The sequence below is a fragment of the Halichoeres trimaculatus genome, unplaced genomic scaffold (genome assembly GCF_033239565.1).
Source record: "Halichoeres trimaculatus isolate MK-OKI-2021-1 unplaced genomic scaffold, fHalTri1.1 fHalTri1_scaffold_22, whole genome shotgun sequence".
Lineage (NCBI taxonomy): Eukaryota > Metazoa > Chordata > Actinopteri > Labriformes > Labridae > Halichoeres > Halichoeres trimaculatus.
In genome coordinates this window covers 2,734,738-2,761,929 of record NW_027437200.1, presented here as the reverse complement: position 1 = coordinate 2,761,929, position 27,192 = coordinate 2,734,738, and the positions used below count along the sequence as shown (strand labels likewise).

Here is a 27,192-nt window from a genome sequence, read left to right as displayed (position 1 = left end):
TTACTTTCACAACTTTTCTGTGTCCATTAAGAAAACTAACTTCTTATAACTTCCATTGTGTTGTGACATTTGCACTTGTGTTGTGGCTTTTGCAAATCGTCTGACACCCACCAGCCACTGTAATAAGGGGTTCTAAGGTTATAAATAAGACTGGTGTGGTTAGGTTTAAAGGGTTAGGGCTCAGCATTTCAACATCCAGCATTTGCTGCGAGATAATGTGGGCTGCCCCCTCTAGTTTCATGAGCATCTGTGTTTAAATGTGTAAAAACTAACTTGTGTTGGGATGTGATCTAAACCTCACTTTGATAATAAACACTTGATTACAAATATAGTTTGTTCATGTTTAGTGTGTTGGTGCAGAGAGTGGCTCTTTGATAAATCACACACATCAAAGAAAAGAGGTCGGAGATTGCAGCGGTTACATGAACACATTTTATTGCAATAGCTCTATCGAAAGCAAAAAAGTTTTGATAAATATAAACACTATGCCGATGCTCAAATAGCCTCTGAGTACCCCTCCTGCCCCCCTCTTCCTCCACGAGGAAAGCAGAGAGAAAGAAAGAGAAGGAAATGAAACAAAACCAGGGAGGGGGGGGGCACCTGCTGAGGCGCAATCATAACATGAAAAAAGCGACAACTTGAGTTTTCCTTATTTACAGAGGCGGATCTCCATTCCCACCACGTTCCTTTGCTCAAACGTTCGTATATAGGACGTAGGTCGCTGAAAAATAATGCACATACGAAGGATACACACCTCCACAGTATTTTTTTAACTCTTTCTCTTTCCTGTAAAGCTAATAAACAACAGCATTCAACTTGGAAACTAAGAACACAGGTAGCAGGGGAGAGTGGGGTCGCCTTTCCCGCCAGTCATCAACTTTTGGAATTCAGCAAACAGGGAAAAAAAAAAAAGTGACCTGCATTTGATCGCAGGGCGATGAATATCGTCTTCATTGTCATTGTAATTGTTGCCATCGACAGGATTTCCAACTGTTACTACACAGCAGCAAATAAAGTGTAATATAGTTACAAAAAATAAACATTAGGCAGAGGTTTTAACCCATTTCTTTATACAAATAACTGCAAAATGCCTATGTACTCTTAAAAAAAAATACTAGCCTCGTGTCGCTTCGCTTTCAGACACACGAGGTCGCCCAGAAACGACAACACAACCAAAAATCAGATGATTATTTCCCCTCTGTAAACTAGAAAACAAAAGAAAGCAAAAGATTGGAGGAAAAGGAAAAAAGTTTGCATAATGATGCAGTACCCTAAGTCTTCTCTGCAAGGATTATATATATTTATATTTATATATATATATATATTACGTAGGTCTCATTTCTCATATCTCCACCCCAGAAGGAAAAATGCACAACAGCTGATTCTTCGTGTAAGAAGGAGAAACAAAGGGAGGGTTTGAGGTGATTGTGTGCGAATGGATTCAGTCGTGACGGAGGATTGAACAGGGCGTCATAACGTGACGGACACACAGGAACTGAACATAAACTGTTCCCAGCGTCAAAAGCTCCAACAGAAAACAGAGCGGACACCTTTCTCTCAGGCAGCTGCAGCTAAAACACTCCGACGCCTCATCATTTGTTCATTCAGAGCGGGAAATTAAGAGTCAGTCTCTGCAGATTGTTCACGAGTTCAGACCAATCACAGGTTAGAGGTTTTTTAAGCCCCAGGTTTAAGCTACAAAATCACATCATTGAGCTGCTGTGGTGGGACACTGGGTAAGGGGGGGGTGATCTGATCTGATGTGAAGCCAATGTAGACCAGCTTAACCTGCAGTACCTTAAGCATCCAGCAGAGGCTGGCTCCAAAAGCCCCTGAAGCCACAAACACACTCATTATTAAACCTTTAGTGATGCTCAGAGCTTAACGTACCCTCTTAGTACCATAGTTTTAAAGTGAGTTTGACTGTAGCTGTCAGCTAGGTAGCTAAAGGCCTCAGCTACAGCTCTGTACCTCTCTCTACAGCAACCAAAAGTTAGCTTGAGTCAGGACTTAGGCAGCCATATTTGAAGCAGTCTGCGTGTTTCATTCAACAGCTCATACATTCAACAGCGTTAGTGCTAAGCTAAGTGTGACTGGACTTCAAACAACACGAGGAAGGGAGAGGGTGGAGGATGTTGGTTGATAGAAAAGCACCTCAAAAAAAATAATTGTTCAGTTTAAAGGACTACATAAAAGTGTGTGTGAAACAATCAGTCATGCTTGTTTTGAAATGACGGACACAAGACAAAAAACTTCACATGTGTGAATTAAGCTCCAAGAGGTAAGAAAACAATGGAGGAAAATACTTCTTTGAAAGTTTTCTGAAGGGACAGATTTGAGAGTCTGAATCTATTATGAAACATAACGCTTTCAATACGTTAGACAGCTGCTTGGACATGAGGATAACAATATCACAGCCTCCTGCTGGGCTTTACTGAAGTTAGACTGTTTGGTGCACATGCTACAAATTTAAGATCATCAAGAAACACAACTTCAGGAGCTCGCACAAAGATTCTTAAGCGAGTTTCTTTTCTAGATTAAGGAGATGAGTATCTCTGAATTACTATATGTTTTTCAAATTGCCGTTTTTCTGAATCAGTTAGACCCTAGTTCCTCCCCGAAAGCTCTGATTCAGGCCACTTAAAGGAGGGACAATGCTCCGGCTGTTTGGTTTAATCCAGCTGTGTTAGGGTTTGAGACGTCAGGAGCTAACACACATGCTGCTCATCTCAGAGAGGGCTTTACACTTTTCAGATGCATGACTTTAAAAGATCAATTCTGCAAATAGAATTTTTTTTTCTTTTTCTCATGTTATTGAGATAAATAACCTGTCTGGCATAACCTGGCATTTTTCCTCCTGCTGATTGTCAATCAAACTTTGAATTGTCAAAACTTGTTATATTTTCTGAAGCTTTAAGGTTTGGAAAAGATGTTTTCTGCAGCATGGATGACCTTAGCATGTGCACCAGTCAGCCTGTAAGTAGAGTGCAGTTTGAGGATGTGTCTCATTCAATCTAAAGCACCAGATGTGCAGAGTTCAGCGCAGCTCAAAGCGTGGAGTAAGCCGTCAATCACTGCCTCTCTGGGATCATCCTCCGCCTCTTCTGACAGCACTGCAGAAACCCAACGGTTATTTAAAGACACCTCAGCTGAGCCCCTCCCTCCCAGATTAGCATCCCTGCTGTGCGAGGTGGGGGCTTACAACGAAGAGTCCCAAACAAATGCACGGTGAGAGTGACAAGCTTTCAACGCCCAAAATAAATTAAAAACAGAACTAAAGAGGGCTGATTTAAAAGAAGGAGAGCGGCGGAGAAACGGAGCACAGAGAGCGTTAGAGGAGTGAACAAAGACGCTGTGGCTCTGTGGGCTACGTGAGCTGTCAGTCTTTGTGTTTCCACGTCTCTGAAAGCGAGTGTGTGGGTGATAGCAGTGAGTAGTGAGCTGAACGTGGCCGTAGCAATGCGCTCTGTGATAAATCTGTGTGTTCCTGTCGTAATGTGTGCTTGCTGTGACACGGCAAGAATGAGCAGCGCCGTGCACCTGGGACTCCAGCTCATGTTACTGGAAACCTCTTTACGTCACTCAGAGCCAATGACGACCACAGCAGCGTTTGTGTGTGTGTGTGTGTGAAATTTCACGGACGTCATCAAGTACGGCTGACAAAGAGCTGAGACTGAGAGCACACAGGAGATACCCTCGTCTAAAAACGGCTGTGTGACCACTGAGTGTGTGTGTTCTGAGAGCAGGCATGGCTGCTGCATATGTGTGCGTGTGTGTGTACAGAGATTTCATAAATCGCAGTGTGTGTTTGCCTCCGAGTGTCAGTGTGTGTTCTTTGTGCTTAAACAGCGTCAAGCGTGTGTTTGCTGTGTGCACAACTCTCCTCCACAAACCTGAACTATGCTACGGACCGTGTGAGGTAAACAGAAAGATTTAACTCCTACATCATCAGCTTTGGTTGGCCAAACAGCTCTTCATGCAGAGAAAAGCAGCAGGGCGGGAAAACGTCTGTCATCCTCCTTTAGAGTCAGCGGCTAAATCTACGAAAAACCTCCTCTAGACGTTTCTTTACTACGTTAAACATTTTTTTTTGGAAAGACTTGTTTTGCTTAATTGTAAAATGCTTTTTTGTTGGTTGTCTAATACAAAATCAATTTATGTGTTTAGAGCTAGCAGCTCTCTTAGCTTAGCTTAGCTAAAAGGACAGTTAGTCTAGCTTTGCCTGAAGTTAAAAACCCACCATCAGCTCATCAACAAACATTTCAAACATTTCATTCATGTCAACATCCTCTACCCAAATTTGACAATCTTAATTCACAGACTTTGGGGACAAAAAAAAAAGGTTTACAAAGCTGTTTTTCACGTAATCCCCCTTTAAAAATAAAATAAATTAGTGGTGTCAGCGCAGTTTTGATGTTACTGCAGTTTGTAAGCTCAGAAAGTCCTTAACATGAATTTTTGATCCTTCGAGAGAGCCATGTCAGCTGCTTTCCCTTCAATTCCTGTCTTTATACTAAGCTAAGCTAAGCTTAGCATTTACTAGCCATAGCTTCAAACTTTGTAGACAAACATGTAAGGTGTCAAGCTACTCGTCTCAGTCCCAGGAAGTTAGAAAAATAAGTAATTTCCAAAAATTTTGAAAGAGGAGGCAGAATTAAGACAGGTAAAGCCTTCCAGCATTAGATCAATAACCAGCGTTTTGCCCTTGCCCTGCTGAGCGCCATCAAACAAAAGAGAAATTGTACCTATTGCAACAAATAAATAACGTGCTACAGAATATGAGGAGTAATGCCATAGGGTTATCCATTGCATTGGTTGCCCGGTACTGGAGCTCTGCTTTCCTCAGCTGAATTTCAAAACTGGCTGCCTCAGGAAACAGGTGCCAAGCAAAATTGTAATCCAAAGCAGAGAACTTGTGCAATGCCACTTGTGGAGCTTGGGGTTAAATTGGATCCAGCCATGAGCTTGTACCATTTAAGGGTTTAATCCATTCAGAAAAACATTTCTAATTCATCTCTGTCAAAAAGTAATAACTGTAAGGTACCGTGTTGAGGATGGATTACGCATGGGGTAAAAAAAAAAGACATAACGAAAGGTAAAAAAATAATCAAATTAAATAATTAAATTTAATATAAAAGTCTGTACCATAATGCCTTTGCTTAGAAATCCAGCCTCCCTTTTTGAATACCGTTCAGAGAAGCATTTGATAATAAGACCGTCTAGGGTTCTGTTGGCGCCCCCTCTGTGACGCTAGTCTGTGAACATGAGGGAGGAAAAGCAGCACAAACTGGCAGCATCGATTGTGAGAAAAAGAAAAGATTAAAAAAGAAAAAAAAACAAAACAAGATATGCATATAAAACACAAAAGAAATAAAAAACAGAGAAATAAAAAAACTGCAAGCGTTTCTGTCATCTGTTTTGATGTTGTTGTTTTTGTTTTCTGCATCCAGAAGGGAGCGGTGAAGAGGTCAGAGGTCACCGGTGGCAGAGGGGAGGGGGGAGGCCAAAGGTCACGGGCAGAGTCAAGTGCCCCGAGCGGAAAGATGAAGAGGAGGAGGCAGACAGCGAAGAACCTTGATCATCTCCACACTCAGTCTGAAAAGAAAATGAGAGAGAGGAAAAGTTACAAATCCATCCTCAGAGGTCTGTAGAGCAAAAACACATACGGTCAGCGTGATAAAAACAATCTTTAAACACAAATTATGCACAAACAGATGATATCATAGCTGATGGAGACATAGAAACACAGTCTCAGTCTCTCAGAAAGAAGACAGAAGATGTTCATGGTTGAGCACAGACTTCATCAAGTTTCAGAGTAATATTCTTTAGACCAAAGGTCTTCAACCTGTGGCTCTGGAGCCTCCTGCGGCTCTTTGACTCCTTTGCAGATGCTCCTTGTAGCTATTAAAAAGCTATTGAAATGAAATTTATTAAATAAAGAATTTTTATTTTGCTTACAGAGGGTATTGATGATTAAAGACTGACACTAAATAAAATCATGCGTCAACATTTAGTTGAACTAAATCTTCATCCCATCTGTCAACAAAGCCTGCCACCACTCTACTTCACCTCCTACAACATCAACAGCCCACCAACTTTCCATGCACCTGTGGCTAACCTCAAGATTCACAGCCCTGGGAAGATAACTACATCTACAGAAAGACTAATCTGGAAGAAAATACAGATTTGAAATCTGTGGATGGATTCATTTACCTGACAACATGTCAGTTTGATACATGGCAAGACATTAGCGAATGACTAAAAATAAAGGTTGAGCAACATTAATAATATATGTTATCAAATTCAAGTATTATTTCAAAAGATACAATTTTTTGGTTTAAATAAAATTTCAATTTTTAAAGACAAAGAGAATATTTAAATTTTAAAGTATTTTTTAATTTCTTGCAGATTGTTTCCATTTCAGGTTTTTTGAATTTTTGCAACTTTTTGAAATTTCAAACTTTTAAAACTTTTACAAATTGTTAGAATTTATTTTTCTTATTTTTTTTTAAATATTGCAAACTTATTAGAAATATTTTTTTAAATAACAGGAAAACCATTGAATTTATTTTCCGTTCAATTTTTGCAAGCTTTTGAAATTTAAATTTTTTTTTTTTTTGCAAATTTCAAATAATTCCACACACAAAAAATTTTTTTTTGCAAACATTCATATTTTTGAAGTTAAGCAAATTATCTTAAATTTTAAATTCTTTTGGAATATTTGCAAATTATTGAAATTTCATTTTTCGGGGGAAATTAACGCAGGTATATTAAAAAAAAAACAAAAAAAACAAAAACAAAACGAAGACATCACATGTACAGTTTGATTACTTTACTTCTTGTTTCAATAATTATTCACTAGATTTTTACTATGTGTAGAACTGTATCCACTCTATTGTCTTAAATGTGAAGATAAAGTCGGTTTTGTGGCTCTGGTATGACTTAAATCCAAGTAATCCAAGGTAAAATTGATCCTATGAAAGTGAAGGATGCAGACCCCTGCCTTAAAGAATCTGTAAAGAATCTTAGGACTTGGTTAAAAAATGTATATAATGTATCTTTCAAAGTTAAATTTGTTGAAATCTATTAAGATTAAAGTGTGTAATAATTATGTATCCATGCTTGCTGACAATGTCCTGCACTCTTTATTAGAACTAAAAGTTGTATTACATTTGCTCTGGACGTTTCTGTCAATGTAAGGATAAGAAGTTGTGGCATCTATCATAAGGTGATCACATTTTAAAAAGTGAGCAGTAGACTGCAGCTTCTGGACTCATGATGTTGTTTGGTTTTGAAGCCACACACTTTGAAACTTCACAGCCAGTGATAAACTTTCAGAGCCGAGTCAGCTCAGGACTGACGGCGAGTCACTCAGAGAAAAACAGCTCCTGGAGGTTATTTAACACAACAATAATAGATTAGAAGTATTTAGGTTCATAACAGTTGCAGAGCTGTGTTCTCTGAAAGCTTTTCTGACCCAGTTTGGCTAAAAACTCCCGGCCTATAAAAAAAGAAAAAACTGTTTGTCTAGTAAATAAGTGAGCGTGGCTGGTGAACTTTGGATTCAGCTGACTGCCAGCAGACACAAACACACACATAAAGTTTGTTTCCTGCCCTGCTATCGTGTCCAGGCTCGGACTGTCAGGTTGGCTGTTGTGGTGCGGCCCGGCGGCCCCGGATGACCCTGACGGTGGCCACCGTCCAGCTGGGTTATTCCACTAAGAGCGAGGCTTTGTCCGACACAACAATGTGAGCTGCACGCCACAATACAGATGCTTTGACAGGGGGCACTGCTGGAATGCTGCTGCTCTGTTTGTCAGCCACGCGGATGGAGGGATGGATGGACGGACGGATGGATAGAGAGATGAGGGGCAGAGGAATAACTGTACACAAACTCAGCTTGAGTAAAACACAAATAGCAGACGAGTTAAATCTATAAAACTCAAACCAAAAATTGGATTTATTGAACTGTTTGAGGGAAAAACTACAAATGGCCTCCAATAAAAGCCTGTCCCAATTAAAGGCAGGGTCCCCAATGAGAAGCCTGTACACATTGACTGAATCTCTGGTACTCTGTGCATCAAAGAGCCCCATTTTTACACCGTCACATTTATTAATCAGTAAAGGAGCACGGGAAGATCAGGCGACCTAAATGCTGTCCAACTTTCGAGGATCCTTTTCTTTTGGTTTTGACAAGACTGAAAGGACACATGCCAAAACTTTTCCCCCCTTAAGCTTCTGAAGCTAATCGAGGGGCTTTAATTGGTTGAATAAATGAAATTAGGGTGAAATCACAGAGTTAACTTTGGTCATGTCTTGATTCTGAATTTGTCTTTGAGTGATCCAGAGACAGAGCCAGAGGGAGGGAGCCGTCTGAGGTCTCTGGGTTTCTCTGGAGTCCTGGACTTTGATCAAAACAACGCTCTGAGGACACGAGACTGACTGACCTGATCTGACCTCGCTCAGACCCACACACATGCACACACACACACACACACACACACACACACACACACACACACACTCACACCGCAAAATCGGGTTTTAAAAACACTTCTCGCCAAACACCTGTGCGAGCTAACAGCTTGTTGTGTGGTTACGACACAGGCAGGTGTTCAGAGCTGTGAACATCTCTCTCTGCCCCCCTGACCCGACGCCCAGCTCCTAAAACCCGCTCGCCCAGCTGGGACAACAGATGAAAGGCATCATGGGAGTGAGCAGCCAGCGTAACGCGTTGACCTGACAGGGGCTGGCGTGACAGCTGGAGGCGACGGACTTTTAGGTGCGAGCTGAGAAATAAAAGCAAGCAGGAATTCGATCGGGCACTGGATGAAGCTGACATCTGATGAAACGGTCTTCAACTTTTTGATTGTACACATTCAGGGTTTAAAGCCCTGAAGCTGCGGACAGCTGGAGGTCAATTTCACCCGTTTTCTGGCCTGAGGGGTAAAAACCTGATCAGGGATTAAAGCTTTGCGATCTCCTCCATGACAACAAAGCTAAACCCATTCTTTCTTTGACATCAGTCGTCTTGATGACCTTTTCCAGACATCTGGAGCTAAATCCTTTGCATTATTCAAACATAAAAAAGAAGAGTTTTCTTTGACTAAAAATAAGTTATTACTGTATTAAGACATATATTTCTAGCCTCCATATCTGTATTGAAACAACAAACTGTCAACAACAAAAACTTCCTGAAATGTTCAGAGTGAGCGCTAACAGACCAAATCTGCAGCCCGTACCCCACACAGACTTTCTCCCTGCTTTCCTTTAGTTAATTCCCACAAGAAGTCAGGATGAGTGAAATTATCCAGGGAAATCCACTGTCTTTATACAGGATGTACAAAAACATGTCTGCACATCAATGTATGAAATAAAATCTCACATAGCGAGATGTGTCTGAATGTGTAACTCTGGAAAACTTCGGGGACAGCGCTTTTGAAAGTTTCTAGAAACTGATACGTCAGCAACACCTGTTGGGAGTTTTTATTGCATCTGTTTTATTTTAAAGTCTGAATCCATCCGAGGGAGAACAAGCACACGTGCTCCATTAGCAGACGGTTTGCCCTCATTTACTCTCACACGCCGGCTTTTCCTGCTGTCCTGAGGAGAGTTCACTAATGTTCAGATCAAACTCTCAAAAACAAAGACGCTGTGGGAACCAAGTCCTTGAGTCAGGGGTCAAAAATAAAAAGGAAAAACTGAATCTGAGGTGAAAAACTTAGATTAAAGATTAAGTTCACTTAAGAGGGGTTAATATATCTGAATTGATAACTGTTAAATCATTTAAAAGTAAATGTGTGACATACATTTTAAGTCTGCTTCTCTTCTGGTGAGCGTGACTGAGACAATGCTGATACACAGTCCCTTTAGATTAGTTTAGACACAAATGACTTCTTTTTTACAGAAAACTGTGGTCTACAGAAGCTACAACTTAAATATATTCGTTTTTTCTTTTTTTTACTTTTTTAAGGCATTTCTGAATGAAGTTGTGGAGAGCAGAGAGTCATGGAGGACACACAAAAACCCCTGAAATACGGGTTTTTATTTTAGAACTTGGCAAAAACATGAAGGGGGGAAAGTGTCTTTACCCTAAAAATTATTTGTGATCACGTTTAAATGATTGTTTCATTTTTGTATTGAGGTCACACCCCCACCCCTTAAAGGCCCATTTATGCCCAATGTAAAATAAGTATCCAGGTGTGGACGGTAGGGATGGGACTTCACAGTAATTCCTGTTCTTGATTACTCTAAATATCTTATGAACCAGTTCTCGAATGCTCAGTTTATTATTATTTTTTTAACCGTAAACAAAACACAGGGTCTTTTGGACATGGACCTGCTGGATCATAATAAAAGACTTTCCATCCAACTTTTCCACTCTGGTAGATGTAGTTCTCTGTGGCGGTGGCTTGTACTCCTGCTCGTCAAACACCATCAGCTCTCTGAAGCCTTCACCTTCCACTAAAGTAATGTTAGCACATCTCCAGTTAGTATTTTGGTTATTAGCAGGCTAATCTTCTCCACTCTGGTTTCATCACAGCAACTAACAGGGTTAGCAACTGATGTGATGTGAGACTTCCTGTTTTCTGTCTCTTATATTTTCTCCTTCAGCTTTGAGCTCAGGTGGTTAATCATCAAACTGGTTATCGTATCAAGTTTATCGCCAATTATCTGTCACTGCACGTTAACCTTATCATTTTTGTTGAACTACTTCCAAACATCACTTGTCTTGACTGACATGTCTCAGGTGTAGCAGAGGGTTATGTATTTGTTGTGCTTTTGCTTTCGGTGTAACATGTTCCTAGAGAGTTGCCGTAGCTGCTGTAAAACAGATGTTTTTGCTGAAATCTGGCTCTGTGAGCTGAAACCGTGGCCAGAGAATAATGTCTGTACAAGGGCTGCATGATACAGCCAAAAAACGATATCTCAATATTTTTTCGGCTATGTCACGATATACGATATATATCTTGATATTTTGATTTCCCCTAAATTATTAAAGTAACGTTTAATTCAGCCCTTTAATGCATAAAATGACATCAGTAATGATTCAAGCAAAGCCTTTGATTGATTTTTTATAATGTGAATTCTTTAAGGGGAAAATCACAAGATAAAGTTTAGCAAACATTTTATTTCAAACTAAACTTTATGTATTTTCATATATTTTTAGTTCAAGTTAAATAATTTATCAAGGTTTATTATATCATATTTTATATTATTATATTATATTATATTATATTGTATTATATTGTATTATATTATATTATATTATATTGTATTGTATTGTATTGTATTGTATTGTATTGTATTATATTGTATTATATTATATTATATTATATTATATTATTTTGTATTGTATTATATTATATATTGTATTATATTGTATTATATTATATTGTATTATATTATATTATATTGTATTGTATTGTATTGTATTGTAGAATAGAATAGAATAGAATAGAATAGAAAATACTTTATTTATCCCCGAGGGGAAATTCAGGAGTCACCGCAGCATTTAAGAAAACAAAAGTAAGAAAGAGTATAGAAAGTGCAAAAATGTCAATAAGAAATTAGATGACGACATCCCGTCCACCACTCGTCCACCACTCTCCAGCCCAGCCAGTCTCCACCTCCACAGGGTCCAGGACTGAGCCTCCCCAGCAGTCTGTTCAGTCTCTGTCTCCTGAATCCTGTCTGCTCACAGCAGGCGAAGCTCCTCCGATGTGTTGCGGCGTCCGATGTCAGCCACGTCCGTGAACAGCATGATGCCGCTGGATTAGCACAGCTAGCTCATCCATCCCCCGGGGCTAGATCCCACGTTCCCAACAACGATGGATGGAAGGACAGGTCCACGTCGTCACCTCCCAGCTCACATCCAAGAACCAGCACGTTGTCCTCACCTCCTCCTCCTCAGCTCGAGGGAAATCATCAAGCCCTACACTAGTTAGCATTGACATGCTACAGACAGCTAACAGCTAATTTCGCATGTAAACAATGCAGCCATGGTTACATGTAGGATCTCCAGACAAACACAGGAGAAAAGTAGTAAAAAATACCGCCGAAGCCACAAAAAGTTTGGTGTCTGTGACCGACAATGAACCATACAAAGTGATGATCCACTCCAAATACAAAGATTACGAAAAAGAGACGAAAAAATTATAAGAAACGGACAAAGAAGAGAGAGCTGCTGCAACAGGCAGCTACTTGGGTAGCGCCTAGCAACCGTTGCCGTTGTACCGTTGTATTGTATTGTATTGTATTGTATTGTATTGTATTGTATTGTATTGTATTATATTATATTATATTATATCATATTATATTATATTATTATACTGGGTACCTGGGTATTGTTGGTCATGCATGCTCATCTTGCTAATGACTTCTGTCTCTGAGCCTGGGGTCTGGTTTATTGTATTGGATTTACCTCCTCACTCTGTTTGCTTTGCAGCTCAGAGTTCTCTTTTTGGTGTGTTATCTCATGTTTGTATAAACTTGTGGTGTTGCCAAAGAACCCCGATTGTTTTCCGAAAACATCACAGCTTACAGTACTTTGGTAATCAGCAGTAAAATAATAAACGTCACATGACTGTGAAAAGCTTAAGTGAAAGTCAAGAATATGTTGTTTCTTTCTCATTGTAGAGAGCTGGGAGAGAATCAGGTAGGGATCACACAGGCAGCAAAGCAAACTCAAATGAGCAACTAAACTTTAGAAGACAAGCTTGAGGACCCACAACCCGCAACTGAAGAAACTGAATTCTCTTCAGATTTCTGCTCAACCTTTGTTCTTTCTGGTCCGTATCAGACTTCTACTCTGTTCTATATTTACTGTTCAAACTGTTCATGTCGCAACGTCACCAAACATGCAAAGAAAAAAGGGGAACAAAAACTGTGTTGAAATGTTCCTGCTTCAGCGCACACTCAAATAAAGTTTTCCAACGTCACATTCCTGAAACAGTAGAAGAAGAAGAGAGGGACAGAGGCATGAAGGAAGGAGACGAGAAGACACAAGAGTTGCTGCATGTTGGAGAGAAACAGGAGCCTCAGAGGTTGAGTAATACAGGAGGAAGACCTTTGAAACATAAACTTTAGAGTCACTAAAAGCTGCAGGAACAGAGAGAGCCCTGGGAAGATAAATACATCTATAAAAAGACTAATTTAGAGGAAAATAGAGATTTTGATTCTGTGTGGATGGATTCATTGAACTGTCGAAGTGCCAGCTTAATATACATGCTTGATATGTTGCAAGACATTAGCAAACAACAAAAAGTTATGAGTCGAGTAGTACTATTGATATATTTAATTCAAGATAAAGTATTATTTCTTAAGTTTTAAAATTTCTGCAATTTTTTTTTTGCAAATTGTTGAAATTTCTTTTTTTTTTTTTTTTTTGCAATTTCATTTTTTTAAATAATGCAACTTTTTAATGTTTTTAAAGCTTTTAAAATTGTTGCTTTTTTTTACATTTGTGACTTTTTGAAATTTTTGCAAATTTATTTTATTTAATATTTTCTGAACTTTTTGCATTTTTTTATAAAAAAAACTGTTTTTTTCCAAAAAAAAAAAAAAGAAATTTGCAATAGTAGCTAATTTAATAATAAAAAAAAAAAATTCAAATGTACAATTTTGTTCTTCCAAAAACCTTCTTGTGTCAACAATTATTCACTAGATTTTAACTTTGTATAGAATTATACGTAACTGTCTTAATTGTGAAGACAAAGTAGATTTTGGGGCTCTTGAATGACTTTATTCCAGGTGAGCTGAGGTTAATTGGCTCCAATAAAAGTTGAGGTTGCAGACCCCTGGTCTAAACGAAAGTTTTTATCCTCCCTCAAATATAAAAAAGTCACCTATAAGCTGAAAAACGTCCTTAAAAAATGTTTCAGCAGAGAATGATTGACCTGCATATTGTTTAAACCTTGCTTGGAAGGTGATGGATCAGTAAGTAAACATATGAGCTCTGTGTGGTGCAGCACTGGGGAGACACTTCTTTAAATCCTCTCATACCCCAGGAACTCATCCACCAATAGGAGCCCAGCCGGAGACGACACGTCCAGCAGGTTGAGGGATTGATTCCCTGTATAGCCCATGGGCTCCAGCTCTGTTGAGTTTATAGATTCCCATGCTGGTCAGAGTGCCCCCCCACAAAGCCCCTCAGCGTGTCAGTGATTTGCCTGCTCGTCAAGCCGTGGACGTCATTTCTTCTTCATTAGGCAGAAAAAGAGTAAAGTGTGAGCGCTGTGTGGGCTCTAAGGGCTGCTCAGGCCCTGCTGCCACAGTGGAAGCGGCTGGCAGGAGGAGATACTGCATGCATGATGGTTAATAATTCTAACATCTGTGGGGATATACATGTATCTGGCGTGCAGAGAGAGGAGGGGCTCCTGTTACCTCCATAAATTCATGTCAGTCTGGAAATAGAGCTGTAAATATGGACGCTGGAGGTGGGAACGAGGGAGGAAAGGGCAGCCTGGTAGCAGCTCCTCTCACACTCTGCTTAACCCCCCCTCCCCCACAGGAGGGGGAGGAAAAGGGCAGGTTCCCACCGCTGTCACTTGCAGCTAAAAAACTTGTCTCTGAGCCGTGTTAAGTCCACCACTTCCTCCCCTGACCCCACTCTGACCTCTCAGACATCTTATATCCACCTGACCACACGACGCTGAGGGTGGGCTCTTTCCCATGATCCTCCTGTCTTTACCCTTTAATCCAATAAGGCTGCGTCACGATCACCACAACATCAGAGAGCAGTGTTTACTGTCTCTAACAACTACACTGAAAACACATCACTCAGTGAAAAATCAGGCTATTACAAAAAAACACAATTCAAGAGTTTTAAAAGCTTTAAACATGGAAGCTACGCTTAAGCCGGCTGCAAGCAGAAAACCTTTGCTCAGCCACAATAACACCTATTCAGCCAATATCACAACTTTATTCATCCAAATTTTACAACTTATTCAGCCAATGTAAAGACAATTTAGCCAATACCACAACTTAATTTAGCCCATATCAAGCCTTTAATCAGCAAATATGGCCACTTGATTCAGTGTCAATCACAGCTTTATCCTGCAAAAAACACATATTTACTCAACCAATATAACTTTAGCCAAATTTACAGCTTCATTCAGTCAATGTCAAGACTTTTTTTAAACAATATCACAATGTTATTGAGCTTATTTCACATCTCTATACAGCTTACATCATGACTTAATTCAGCCAATATCACGACTTTATTCAGCCGCAATTACAACTTCATACAGTCAATTTGACAACTTTTTGCCAGCTAATATAAAGCCTATTCAGCCTCCATCACAATTTACATTTACCAAGCCTTTAATCAGCAAATATGGCCACTTTATTCATTATAATCACAACTTTACCCAGCCAATATTACATCTTCACACAGACAATATCACAACGTTATTCAGCAAAAATCATGTTTACTCAACGATATCACGCCTTCATTTTGTAAAAATCAACAATTTTTTTAGGCAAATATCACCACTTCACCCAGCCAATATCCTGTCCACACAAAGCCAAGACTTTACACAGCCAATATCACAACCTCATTCAGCATCACGTTCACTCTACCAGTTTCACAACTTCATTCAGCTGACACTTTACCAGGCCAATATCACCATTTTACACAGCAAATAGCACAGGTTTTGTAAAAAGATATTAGAACTTAATTCAGGGAAAATCACACACTTACAGGACTTTTACCACAAATCTATTCTACCAAAATCACAACTTCATGCAGAATATATCATGACTTTATGAAGCAGATATCACAACCTAATTCAGCAAAAATATCACAGATTTTCTCTTTCAATATCACAACTTTACCTAGCCAATGTCTGGGCTCTATTCAGCCAATATCACAGCTTTAGTCCAGTGATATTATAATTTTTTTGGGAAATATCACAAATTTCGGCCAATATCACAACTTTTGTGACTAATATCACAACTTAGTAATCCAATATTACAACTTTATTCTCCTCATACCATGAGTTTATTCAGCCAATACCACATCTTCACCCAGCCAATACCATCCCTTTATCCAGCCATTATCGTGACTTATGCAGCCAGTATTGAAACCTTTTCACATATTCTGAATATCCTTTTGTCAAAATGTAACAACTTTTTTTCAGTTTTTTCTCCAAAACAAACCTTTTATTACCTCAGGTGGTCCTAGTCTCTTACAGAAAATACCTTATCTCTAGACATGCACTGATGGATCGGTGCAGATTTCCTTGATTTTTAGTGATCGGTGATCGGCCATCCTTACATATGAAGCTGATCTTATAAACCTCCAGAAAGGTCTGACAGCCAGCCATTGTTGCTTTTTGCTCTGAAACCTAAGACTCAGGACTAGGGATGGGTACCTTTCACATTTGAAATGATACGGTACCGATGTCTGGTACCTGGCAATTGGTACCAGTACTCTACGGCAGTGTTTCTCAATCCTGGTCCTGGGGACCCCCTGCCCTGCATGTTTTAGATGTTACCCCACTCCAGCACACCTGATTCAAATGAATGGCTCGTTATCAGACTTGTTATCAGGTTCGAGCAGAGTTTGATGACGAGGTAATCATTTGAATCAGGTGTGCTGGAGTCGGGAACATAAATAACATGCAGAGCAGGGGGTCCTCCAGGACCAGGGTTGAGAAACACTGCTCTAGGGTACCAAGTTTCGTTGTGTTTATGTGGTAAAAAAATATCAATTTGTTTAATCATGAAATGTAATTTTTATCTTAATTTAACATATTTATTCATCAGCATATAACTTTTCAATGCTGTGTTCATTTCTAGCATGGAAAATAACCTACTTTTCCCCTCCCTCACAGTCACAAGGATACATTTAGGTACCTGAGCATGGTACCTTATGGTTTTACATGAATCGATACCCGGTACTTTTACCAGAATTCGGTCAGTACCTATAAAAGTACCTAATTCGGTACCCATCCCTACTCAGGACACTTTATTGGTTAAGTTAAAACATAAAGATTTTATTGTTTCACAGGTATTGTTTAATGATTTTCTATAAAATAAGATTGGAACATTGAAGGTATATGCTGTCAGTTATAAGAAAAAATGGTATCGGCCAAAATCGGTATTGGCAGGTCATGCTTTTAAAAGATTGATGATCGATGCACCCCTACTTATCTCTGTTTGAAATGACACCACTCTTCTGACGATGGTTACTTTGTGAAATAAACTGATGATGATACTCATGGTACTGAAGTGTGATCAGCCAGACCAATATCATAAAACCCCTGTTTGTTGCCATTCTGCCTCTCACTGTGTTTGAGTCATTGAAAACATCAACAAAGGTTGATTTAAGGGTAATTTTTAAAATTCTTATCATTTTTTCTGGTCTCTTCCTCCTGTAACCTGAGCTGAAGTGAACACCTGATTCATGTTTCATTTAATATTTGTAGCCCTGTTTCCCTGACAGCTGGACAGACCTCCCTTCTCCTCCTCCTCCTCCTCCTCCTGTGGGTCAGGGCTCCAGGTGTTTCTGTATCAGCTCCACACCGCAGCTGAGAGGAAGTGCATTCCTGAGCCATGATGATGCGTTTCCTCTCGGCCCCGCTGTGTGCCTTGACACGCCGCCGCCGTAATTACAGCTCCACATCAAAGGACTGCCTGCCATGACTCAGCTCGAACAAAAACACACACACACACACACACACACCCCTACCTGCCTAGCTGCAGAGGACAGACTGTAAACACACCAACACAGACGGACCAAGGACTCATTATACTCCCATACTGGATGATTTTTGACCTGTTTAACATTTCAGAGTGTTACCTTAAACATGCATGATCTCACACACACACACACACACACACAGACACACACACACACACACACACACACACACACACACACACACACAGAAAACCAAGGAGCTCTCAAACAAACACAAACAGCACAGTGGGATGTGTTTCAGTTGATCTCCCGAGCTTACATTCACACACTCAGCACCGTGGCTCCACACACACACACAGAAACACACACTAGTAAACACACACTTTTCATCTGCGTTCAGCTCCGCGATAAACAAATGAGTCAGACGGCGCTCGCAGACGATCCTGACTCATGCTCCCTACACACCACGCCGAGGGAGAGCGAGAGACGGGGAGGTTTGGGGAGACGACGGGAGGATGAGTGTGTGAAAGAGGAGAGGAGGTGAAAACATCCTCTCCTCATCCTCTAGGTTTGGACGTGGCATCTAATGACACACACTGCAGAGCCCACCTCAGCACCAACACACTCTCCCTAAAACACACACACACAGGCTAAAAACTGCCTTAATTCAGTCATCACAGTGTAAGTTACACATCCTGTCACAAAGGAAGTCGTCCTCATCGCCCACAGCGTCCACACAGAGGAGGACACGCTGCAGATTTGACGGACAGCAGGAAACCTCTCTGTACGTGATAAATGAGACTGTTAATGTCATCTTTTACAAAGGTTTGATCTTTTACTGTCACAGCTCTGGAAGATTCTGAAAGCCTGTCACAGTAAACAAAATGTTTCTGTAGGAATAAAGACTTCAGTCTGATGAAGTGACGCCCAAGAAAAAAAAAGTTAATCCCAGATCTGGAGCTGCACAAAAATTCTGCATGGGATGTCAAATGTTAAAACAGCTGCAAACCTTCTGCTGAAGTTCAGCCTCTTAAGCTCCAGGTGGTGGATGAAAGAAGTGTGCTAAGCTTTTAGTTTTGACCCTAAAAAGTTTCATTTACTCCATTTCTGGGGCAAACAAAAGTGTCCCAACAAGGTCCACAGAAAAGCCCCAAGAGGTCGTCAGCTCAACAACATGAAAACAAACTACTACAACTACAAATGACAGGTGGGTTATTAATAAAAAATGTTCATCATTTCTTCTTAACATCTTCAAAACTGTACTAACCTTCTGTTGTGAATTTGTCAGTTACTTTTTAAACATGTCAGATGACTTATCCGTTCTTTTATGGTCGATAACTCCTGAGAAACAGGATCAATACATCTTCCCCTCTGTGACCGTTCACTACATGACCAATTTCCTACACAGAAACAAAGATATTCAAACCTTTTATAGACTTTCAATACAATTAATACCAGAATCCTGTACAAATTTGGCTTAATTTGATAAAACTAAAAAGTAACTTGGTTGTTTCAGATCAATAGAGAAATCAGCCTCAACCTCGAAATATTCAGGTGAGAGATCATGTGCTCAACAGTACACAACAACTGTCATTTGGATGGATCTCAACTAATTGTAGAAACTTTTCCAATTGTTTGGAGCGTGTTTTGCTGTTCGCAGCCTATAAAATGTCAGGATCTGATTTGTTAAATCATCTGCTATCTCTCAGCTTTTTCAAAAGTATTATTTCATGCAGAAAAGTGTCAGATAGTGTGTCTTGAAAGCCAAATTCAGGTTTCAAACTGTCCCACGACACACCTTTTCTCCAATGGGTGCTCATAAGAATTTCATCTGGTCGTGTTTGTGTGTGTGAATATGTTTTAATGCTTCCTCTATCACAGTTAATGTATAAGACACTGTGGTTGACAGTCCCCCTGTTTTCCACTGGCTCAGTCAGTCTCCTCTACCTGCACTCTGGTTCTGAAAAGATAGCGCCATCGCGTACACACGAAGCACATATGCGCATCACTAACCAAGGACAGACAGAACTTTATGACAACAAGCATTTCACTTTTTGCCTCCTATTTTTAAGATTGATGCAGCTTAAACTCCCCTTATTGAAGAGGATTCTATGTTAGAGCATGTCAGAGGCTACGTTAATTAAAGAAAACAGGGCTGACTACAGGATGAATCAACTTTTAACCAGTGAAAGAGTTTAACTCATGACACGTCACATTAACAGGTTATATTACAAAAACAGCTGATGCTCTTAAAAACTCCTCATCGAGTGCTACCAGCTTCTCTGTGTGTCCCTCTGACTGCAGAGAAGAGCTCATCCAGCGTCTTTGTATCAAACCAACTACGGGATAGGGGTGGAGGATGTTACATTTTCCATATAAGGCACAAGTACAGGAGTTGATTCCACTTTAAAAAATCATCAGATCACAGGACCAAACTAAAAATTGGCGAATAATCAGGAAAAATCATTAGTCAGAGAACGACAGGAGAAAGGGTTAAAAAGTGGGAGACTCACTCCAAATCAGTGATGGCAGCCTGTCAGCGCTCCTGATTGGTCGGTCTGTTACAAATAACGAGTTTATGTATAAGGCAGATTAACAGTGAAAAACTAAAGACATTTTCTCTATTGTTGTTTTAGTAAGTTTTGTAACTAAAGTTACAATTTTAGCTAGTTATAGTTTATGTAAAGCTTGTTTTTATTTTTATTTCAACGAAAATGTTTTTAACTAAAGTAACCCTGACATGTAACATGTCTGTTTTATTTCAGCCAGTGTTTGTTGCAGACAAACTTGATACAGTAAAATATTGAGCAAAAACAATAACTGGTGTTACTGTACCCCCAAAAAATTAATATAAATAAATAAATAAATAAACAAATAAATAAAATTACATAAAATACAATAAAAAAGAGTGTGACCAACTTTCCCAGTGCTACCAGTGAAAAAAGTTATTGTAGAGCCCTGAACAAAAATCACCGTGGGATGAGTTGCACAGGTTGGATTTCTCAAGTATGCACTCTTTGACCACTGAAATAAAACAGAGTCCAAATTAGGTTTAAACACAACTTAATTGTGATGAATCGACTAATCAAAAAAGAAATGTTACATTGGTCAGCATCAAAAATAACCATTGGTTGCTATCCTAGAACTACTCTGGTGATAAATCTATATAGGGCTGCAGCTATCGAATGTTTTGGTATTCGAGTATTCTACTGAATATCCCATCGATTAATCGATTAATCAGATAAAATACATTTTTGTTTAGTTTAAGAGCAGTTATTTTTCTAATGATTTTTTTTCTCTTTAAGAAATAGAATTTTCTGATACAGCATGTCAATAAGAGCACTTGCTTTGGTAGCTCCAAAATCTGTAAACACACTTTGACACATTTTTTGCGCCTTGTACATCTCATCAAATGTTGCAGACCCAAATGGCATCTGTTTCGTAGAATGACCCATTAGTCTCCAAACTCCAGAAAAGAAGCTAGATTTGTTGCTAGTTGTTAATTTGTATAAGAGGTAGCTTGGGGGGTCTGAAAACTCTCTTAATATGGCCGCAGCTCTATTTGAAATACCACTCTTTGATCTTTTATAAAATTAAACGATTCCTCGAGGCGGAGAAAATTACTCGAGTATTTTTTGTAATCGAGGACCTCGAATCATTCGAGGAATCGTTTCAGCTCTAAATCTATCCCTACTGTTGTATTATATAGATCTCACTGGGTCTATAATAAAGTTTATTATTAGTATTATTAGTATTATTAACATTATTATTAGTATAGTTGGGGGCATTTTTATGATAACCTTTGATGGCTAGAGCTCCTTGAATCTGCTTTTCTTTGTCTCTAAATGAATCTGGATTCTTTCCAGCACGTGGACTGAAAAGACGCCTTTGTTTATGTTTGATGTTTAAGATGTGTTACAGACTTGGACAGGAAACAGTTGCAGTCCTTCAAAAAATCCCACTACCACCAGCATGTTTCCTCCCTGTGCTGTGATGAATGTGTTTTGCCTCCACACTAACTGCTGCTGGCTCTGAACTCCTCCATGTTTTGTACACATAAATATATGATTTCAAAGATGTAAAAAAAGTGTCTCAAGTGACAGGCTCACAGCAGACAAAGCCTGTTTGAACACACACCCACACATTAGCACTCTGTGCACACACATGCTGACACAAAGAAAACAGCGGCACGTGCACAGACAGGCACAGACAGACAGCTCCAGCTACAAAGACAGGAAGTCAGGCCCTTTTTTGGGAGCTGCAGTCTGCACTTGACCTCAGATAAACCTCGGTTCATTCACAGAGCTAATTGTCTCCCCAGTCTGCTTCACAAAAACACACACGCAGACCTCAAGATGAACCGCATATTGGTGCCACTTCCTGCAGCAGCTCTGTTATAGACTAGACTCCAGCTCCCTGGACAGATGCCTTCAAAGACGACGGCTGGCTGCTCGCTCGGAGCGCCTGAACGCAGCCTTGTCAAGATCACAGAGGCCTGATCCAAAATAGATTCACCAGAGGAGCTGCAAATTGATATAATGCCACTAATAATAGCACACAGCACTGGGTCTTATTTTGGATTTCAGGGGGGGGGGTCTGTAACACCCATTCTCTTTTACTCACATGAAAGCTGATTTTAAGGCAGACGCACAAAGACAGAAGCTGATTTTTCCACACACAGTCTGGCGTCTGTCGCCATGAATGCTCCAGAAAACCAGAGACAGATTTCGTGCCACACACTGAACAAGAAACAAGACCAACTCACACACAAACACCTGTTCCTACTCACCCTTAGTTGTGGTGACTCCATCAGATTTGGTGAAGTCTATACTGGCGTAGGCGCCGTTCTCAGGCAGAGGTACCGTCCCCACCGCCGCCGTCGAGCTCCCGTTGCTGCTACCGGCTCCCGTGTTACTCCCGTCCTCCCTCAGCTCCAAGGCAATGTAGTTCAGGCCGTTCTGGTAGCCCACAGACATGTTCCTGCACATTCGAGCCCCCCCGGCCCCTGAGGAGGACGAGGATGCTGAAGTCCCAGAGGCTGAGCCCATCTCTTGAGCTCTTACTGGAGCGTGGTGGGCCGGGGAGTCCCCAAGACCCTCCACAGAGACCCAGACACTGTCAAAAGAGGCTGAGCTGGTCCACCTGGAAGCCTGGCCCTCCTGAAGGTAGGATCCGTTTGGGGCTGAGGGGTTGTTCTGTGAAGGGTGGGTGGAGGAGGATGGAGGAGCTCCTCCAGAGGGGGTCGAGTTAGACGAGGAGGTGGAGGAGAAAGTCTCTGAGCTGTGCCTCCTCCTGCCTTGGGGGTCTGCTCGGACCACCTTGGGTTCTGGTTGGTGGGTTTGGGCCCTGCTTGGGCTGGATGGAGGGAGAGAGGGGGAGATGGATGGGGAGGAGACGGAGGGGGCGTGGTCGTAGCGCCCCTCGATGACACAGAGATGCTGCAGCATGGCTGTGGGGCTGCTCTGAGTCCTCTCCCCTCTGCTCAGGTTGAACGTCATGTCCGTGTAGTCGTCCCCCTTTGACCTCCAGTGACCTCCGGCCGGGACTCCAGGGGAGGCCAGCGCCCCGGGATTGCTTGCTAGGGGTCTGATGTAGCTGGGTGGGTTCCAGGGGGCAACGAGGCTGGGTCTAGGGGACTGGTTTTTACCCAGACACCCAGCACTGTCCTGCTGGTCTGCCCCAACCTCCACGCTCATGTAGTCCTGGTGGGTTTGGGGCTGAGGAGGGGAGTGACGGAGGTCACTAGACCCCAAAACGCCCACTTCATCCTCAGCAGAGAGAGGATAAGCGGGGGGCTGCTGCTGGAGGGGGTAGTGGTCCCCAAACTCGATGTTGATGTACTCTCCAGGACTGGAGGGCCCCTCTGTGGAGCTGACTGTCGTGGGGACAGAAGTGGAGGTTCCTGCAGACGCTGTGGAGGGCTCGCTGACCCGCAGTGGACCGTGGAAACTTCTCCTGCCCAGTGGAAGGCGGTTAGGCCTCACCACACGTCGGTCGGCCATCGCTGCGGTTGTGTGGTGAGCCCCATAAGGCGGGGGCGGGTGAGACGGCGTTGAGGTGCTACTACTTCCTCCACCTCTCCTCTCAGGTGTGGACATGGAGGCTGAGGCCACGGATGAAAAGACAGGCTTGGCAGGAGAGCTCATGGGGACGTACTCCCCGTACTCCTTCTCATCCCGCTCTCTGGTGGGGGCTTTGTAGGAGCGAGGCAGGGAGAAGTACGGGCTGTAAGACTTGGGGGTGCTCTCAGGTGTGCCAGGTGTGTAGTACCCTTCGTTGGAAAGCTTGCGCCCCCCTCCGCTGCTGTACGACATGTCCATATACTCCCCATTCTCAGGTCTCTCTGCGATGCTGTCGCTCCCGCCAGCCCCCATCATGCTGCAGCTGCTGTGAGGGCCAGGGGAGGCCTGACCGGGGGACGGGGAGCTTCCGCTGCCCCCAGGGAGCATCATCATGTAGCCGTGGGAGTCTGTGGAGGACTGTGGCTGGGGGGGCTGGTGGGCTGATCGGGGGCCTAAAGCTGGACTGTGGAACTGAGGGGAGTGGGAGTAAGAGCCAGGTTGCATAGGCATGTAGTCAGGAGGCGTGTCCCGTGGAGAGGCAGCTACGCCACACATCATGGGCATGTAGCCGCTGTCCTCTTTAGTGGACGAGGAGGAGAGAGGCGGGCGCTCGCCACCGGCCTCGGTCCTGGACAGTGTAGAGGGGCGGCTCTGCTGGCTGTGCTCAGAGCAGGAGCTGTAGTCAGAGCGGAGGGAGGAGCTGGAGGAGGATGGCCCCCCACGAAGCAGTCCACTCCCAAACGGCAACACCACATCCGAGCCCTCATCCAGAGAGAAGTTAGTCTGGGTCATTTTCTGGTAAACCGCCACACCAGAACCGCTGGTCGCTCCACCAGCTGGTCTGGAGAAAGAGTGAGTCCTCCGCCGCAGTGATGACGATGATGAAGATAAACGCTCGTCCTCTGTAGTTGAGGTGCTCTCGTCCCGTGGCGTGTCAGCACCACTGTTGTTTCCAGAGCCGCTGCCAGTCCCAAAGACCTCCCGGTTCCAGCCCATGGCCATGTAGTCATTTAGACAGTTCTCTTCTCTGATTGGTGGCGTGTTGCCGAGTGAGTCTGGCGTGTTACTCCGCACCCGGAAATACCGAAAGTCACCTGGGCTGGAGCCGTACTCGTCTGAGGAGTTAAAGCCGCCGTCTGAGGGTGATCCACATATGGAGGCGCTTGAAGGCCGAGTGAGTGTGTCGGAGACGGAGCCATGACCACTGCTGGAGGAGACGCTCACGGGGCTGGTGGTGGAGGGGAAGTGGGAGACGGGGAGCGAGGCGGAGCGGGCGTGGTAGGTGGATGATGTTCCTGGGATAGCTCTGATGTAGCGCCCACTTCCTGTGTTTGTGCCAGCATTTCCTGTAGTGACACCGCCTCCACCACTGCCGCCCGCCCCATCCTGGCGACCGTGGTGGGCCCGCGTGGAGTTCAGGTGGACCAGACTTCCTGTGGCTGAGCGGAACGGCCGATTCATCGTCCCCTCACCCTCACTGGAAGTCCGAAAGCGATAGCCGCTAGCGCCAGAGCTTTTACTGGAAGGTGGTGTGCCAACCACAGACTCCGTCCTGGACCTCCGCTGCAGCCCGGTCTGGCTGGGTGGCAGGTTGCCCAGGTGGCGCCGGGTTGTGATAAATGGCATGGGGTTGGAGCCTGATGACTGGCTCTTACTCCTCGGTCTGAACTCTGCGAAAGCCTTCAGAGCTTTCATGGTCTCCAGGATGGTCTCGTGCATGTTTTGGGCCACGACAGAATCATCCACCTGCATCCAAATCTCCCCTGGCCCGATGGAGGAGGAGCGACCCACCTCGATGAAGAAAAAGCTTTCTGAATGTCCACAGCGCCTGATATTCATGAGCTGGAGGTTAACACATGGCGTTTCAGAGTTCAACTTTACGAGGTGTATGGTTTTAGTAGAGAGGCAGAGCCGGTAAACACCTGTGAGGTTTTTCGTTTGACCCAGTCCTTTAGGCTTCACATTCACCTGCCACACCTCTTTAAAGACAGTACCAGGAGTTACAGTACCATACCCATCATCCAGATCGTCTGAATCCAGGTGCCCTTTTTTCCCCTCACTCATCAGCTCACTGACAGCTACGTACCAGTCCTCCTGCTCCTGCTCGTTCTCAGCCACAATAGCAAAGTACTCGTCCTTAGTGTAAAGGGCAATGAGGTGTTTGTTTTTGGAATCCGCCCTTTTGTTCACCGTGAAGCACTGGTAGAGGTAAATAACCCTTTTCGGGGGAGAAGGGGCGACCGCTCCACCGCTGGCGGCGGCCGCGGCAGCAGAGCGCAGGCTGTTCCTGAATTTCTTCTCGCTGTCGTAGTACTCCAGGCGGCTCGGCCCGAGGTGGCTGGCCGCCCGGAGCACGAAAAACCGCTTATGTCCATGTTTCTGCTTTCTCAGGTAGCCACATTTGCGAATATCATCCACAACGTCCGAGGTATTGGCGACATTCACAGCAGCGTATACATGGCTGCTGCTGCTGCAAGCGGCAGGCGAAGCGGCAGCAGCGGGGTCCTCGGCGGCGTGTACCTGGCTGAGCAACGAGGAGGAGGCTTTCCTGCCCGGGGACTCTGCGATGTTTTCCCCGGAAAGATGCTGCTGCTGCGGGGCCAGCTGGTAGTGGTGGTGCTGCTGTTGGTGGTGGCCGAGGTGTTGGTGGTGTAGATGGTTGGAGGGCGGTAAATGGAAGCGAGAGCCGCCGCCTCCTCCTCCTCCTGCACCGCCGCTGATATTAATTAACGGGGAAGGGGGTTCCCCGACCGAGCCGTCCCCGTTCGCGGTGGCAGCAGCCGCAGATTTCGTCCCCACGTCCCTCTGCTGCGTCTCCACCATCAACATCGCTGCCTTACCTTCTTGGTAATTCGTGAAATTCGCCATCAAAGAATCCAATCAAAGGTCACTTTACTAGCAGGCTAATCCGAGTGGACCTAGACCCCATTCTTGTTTTGGGAGACGAGCTCCAGAGTCCGGCTAGGCCAGCTAACGTTGACTCGCTTGGCTCAGATTTACAATCCTTAAGGACCGGCTCCGTTATTCCGTTAAAAAACACACCATGTGGCCCGTCTAACATCAAGTCCGATAATCCACAGAGGGCTTTCTTCACGAAATAAAGCCCACCGTGGGTAACATGCCCACGATCAGCCGTGTTTCTGTGATCGGGAGGCTCCGGTTAGCACTGTTAGCTCTCCGTTCATCTCTACGGGCCAGAGCACAAACAACACATGACCCTCTGCGTCACGGCTCGACGGGAGGAACAAAGGGCAAAACACGGCCTCTCATTGGCTCATCACTGTGATTGACGTGCTTTGACAGAAAAACGAACCAATCACTGGGAGATATTATTGCTTTGCGTCAATAGTGCTAACAAATGGTGTTGTTGGGAGTTTTATTGAAGTTAAAAATAGGCGGTGACTCTGAGAGGCTGATCTGGAGTCAGCGAGAGGGCTTAACAACAACTGTTTAGACCTCTGAAAACTGATCCTAGACCTGCAG

The 27,192-nt window shown here is 43.1% G+C and overlaps 1 protein-coding gene across 1 annotated transcript; it reads right to left on the bottom strand.

The window, feature by feature from the left end:
* Positions 1-470: 470 nt before the first annotated feature.
* Positions 471-26,915, bottom strand: irs4b (insulin receptor substrate 4b). Its single transcript, XM_074699178.1, has 2 exons — positions 22,437-26,915; positions 471-5,595 (listed from the first exon to the last, which is right to left on the bottom strand). The coding sequence occupies exons 1-2, from the start codon at positions 26,575-26,577 to the stop codon at positions 5,591-5,593; spliced, it is 4,146 nt and encodes a 1,381-aa protein (XP_074555279.1). The 5' UTR covers positions 26,578-26,915; the 3' UTR covers positions 471-5,590.
* Between the last annotated feature and the right edge of the window lie 277 nt (positions 26,916-27,192).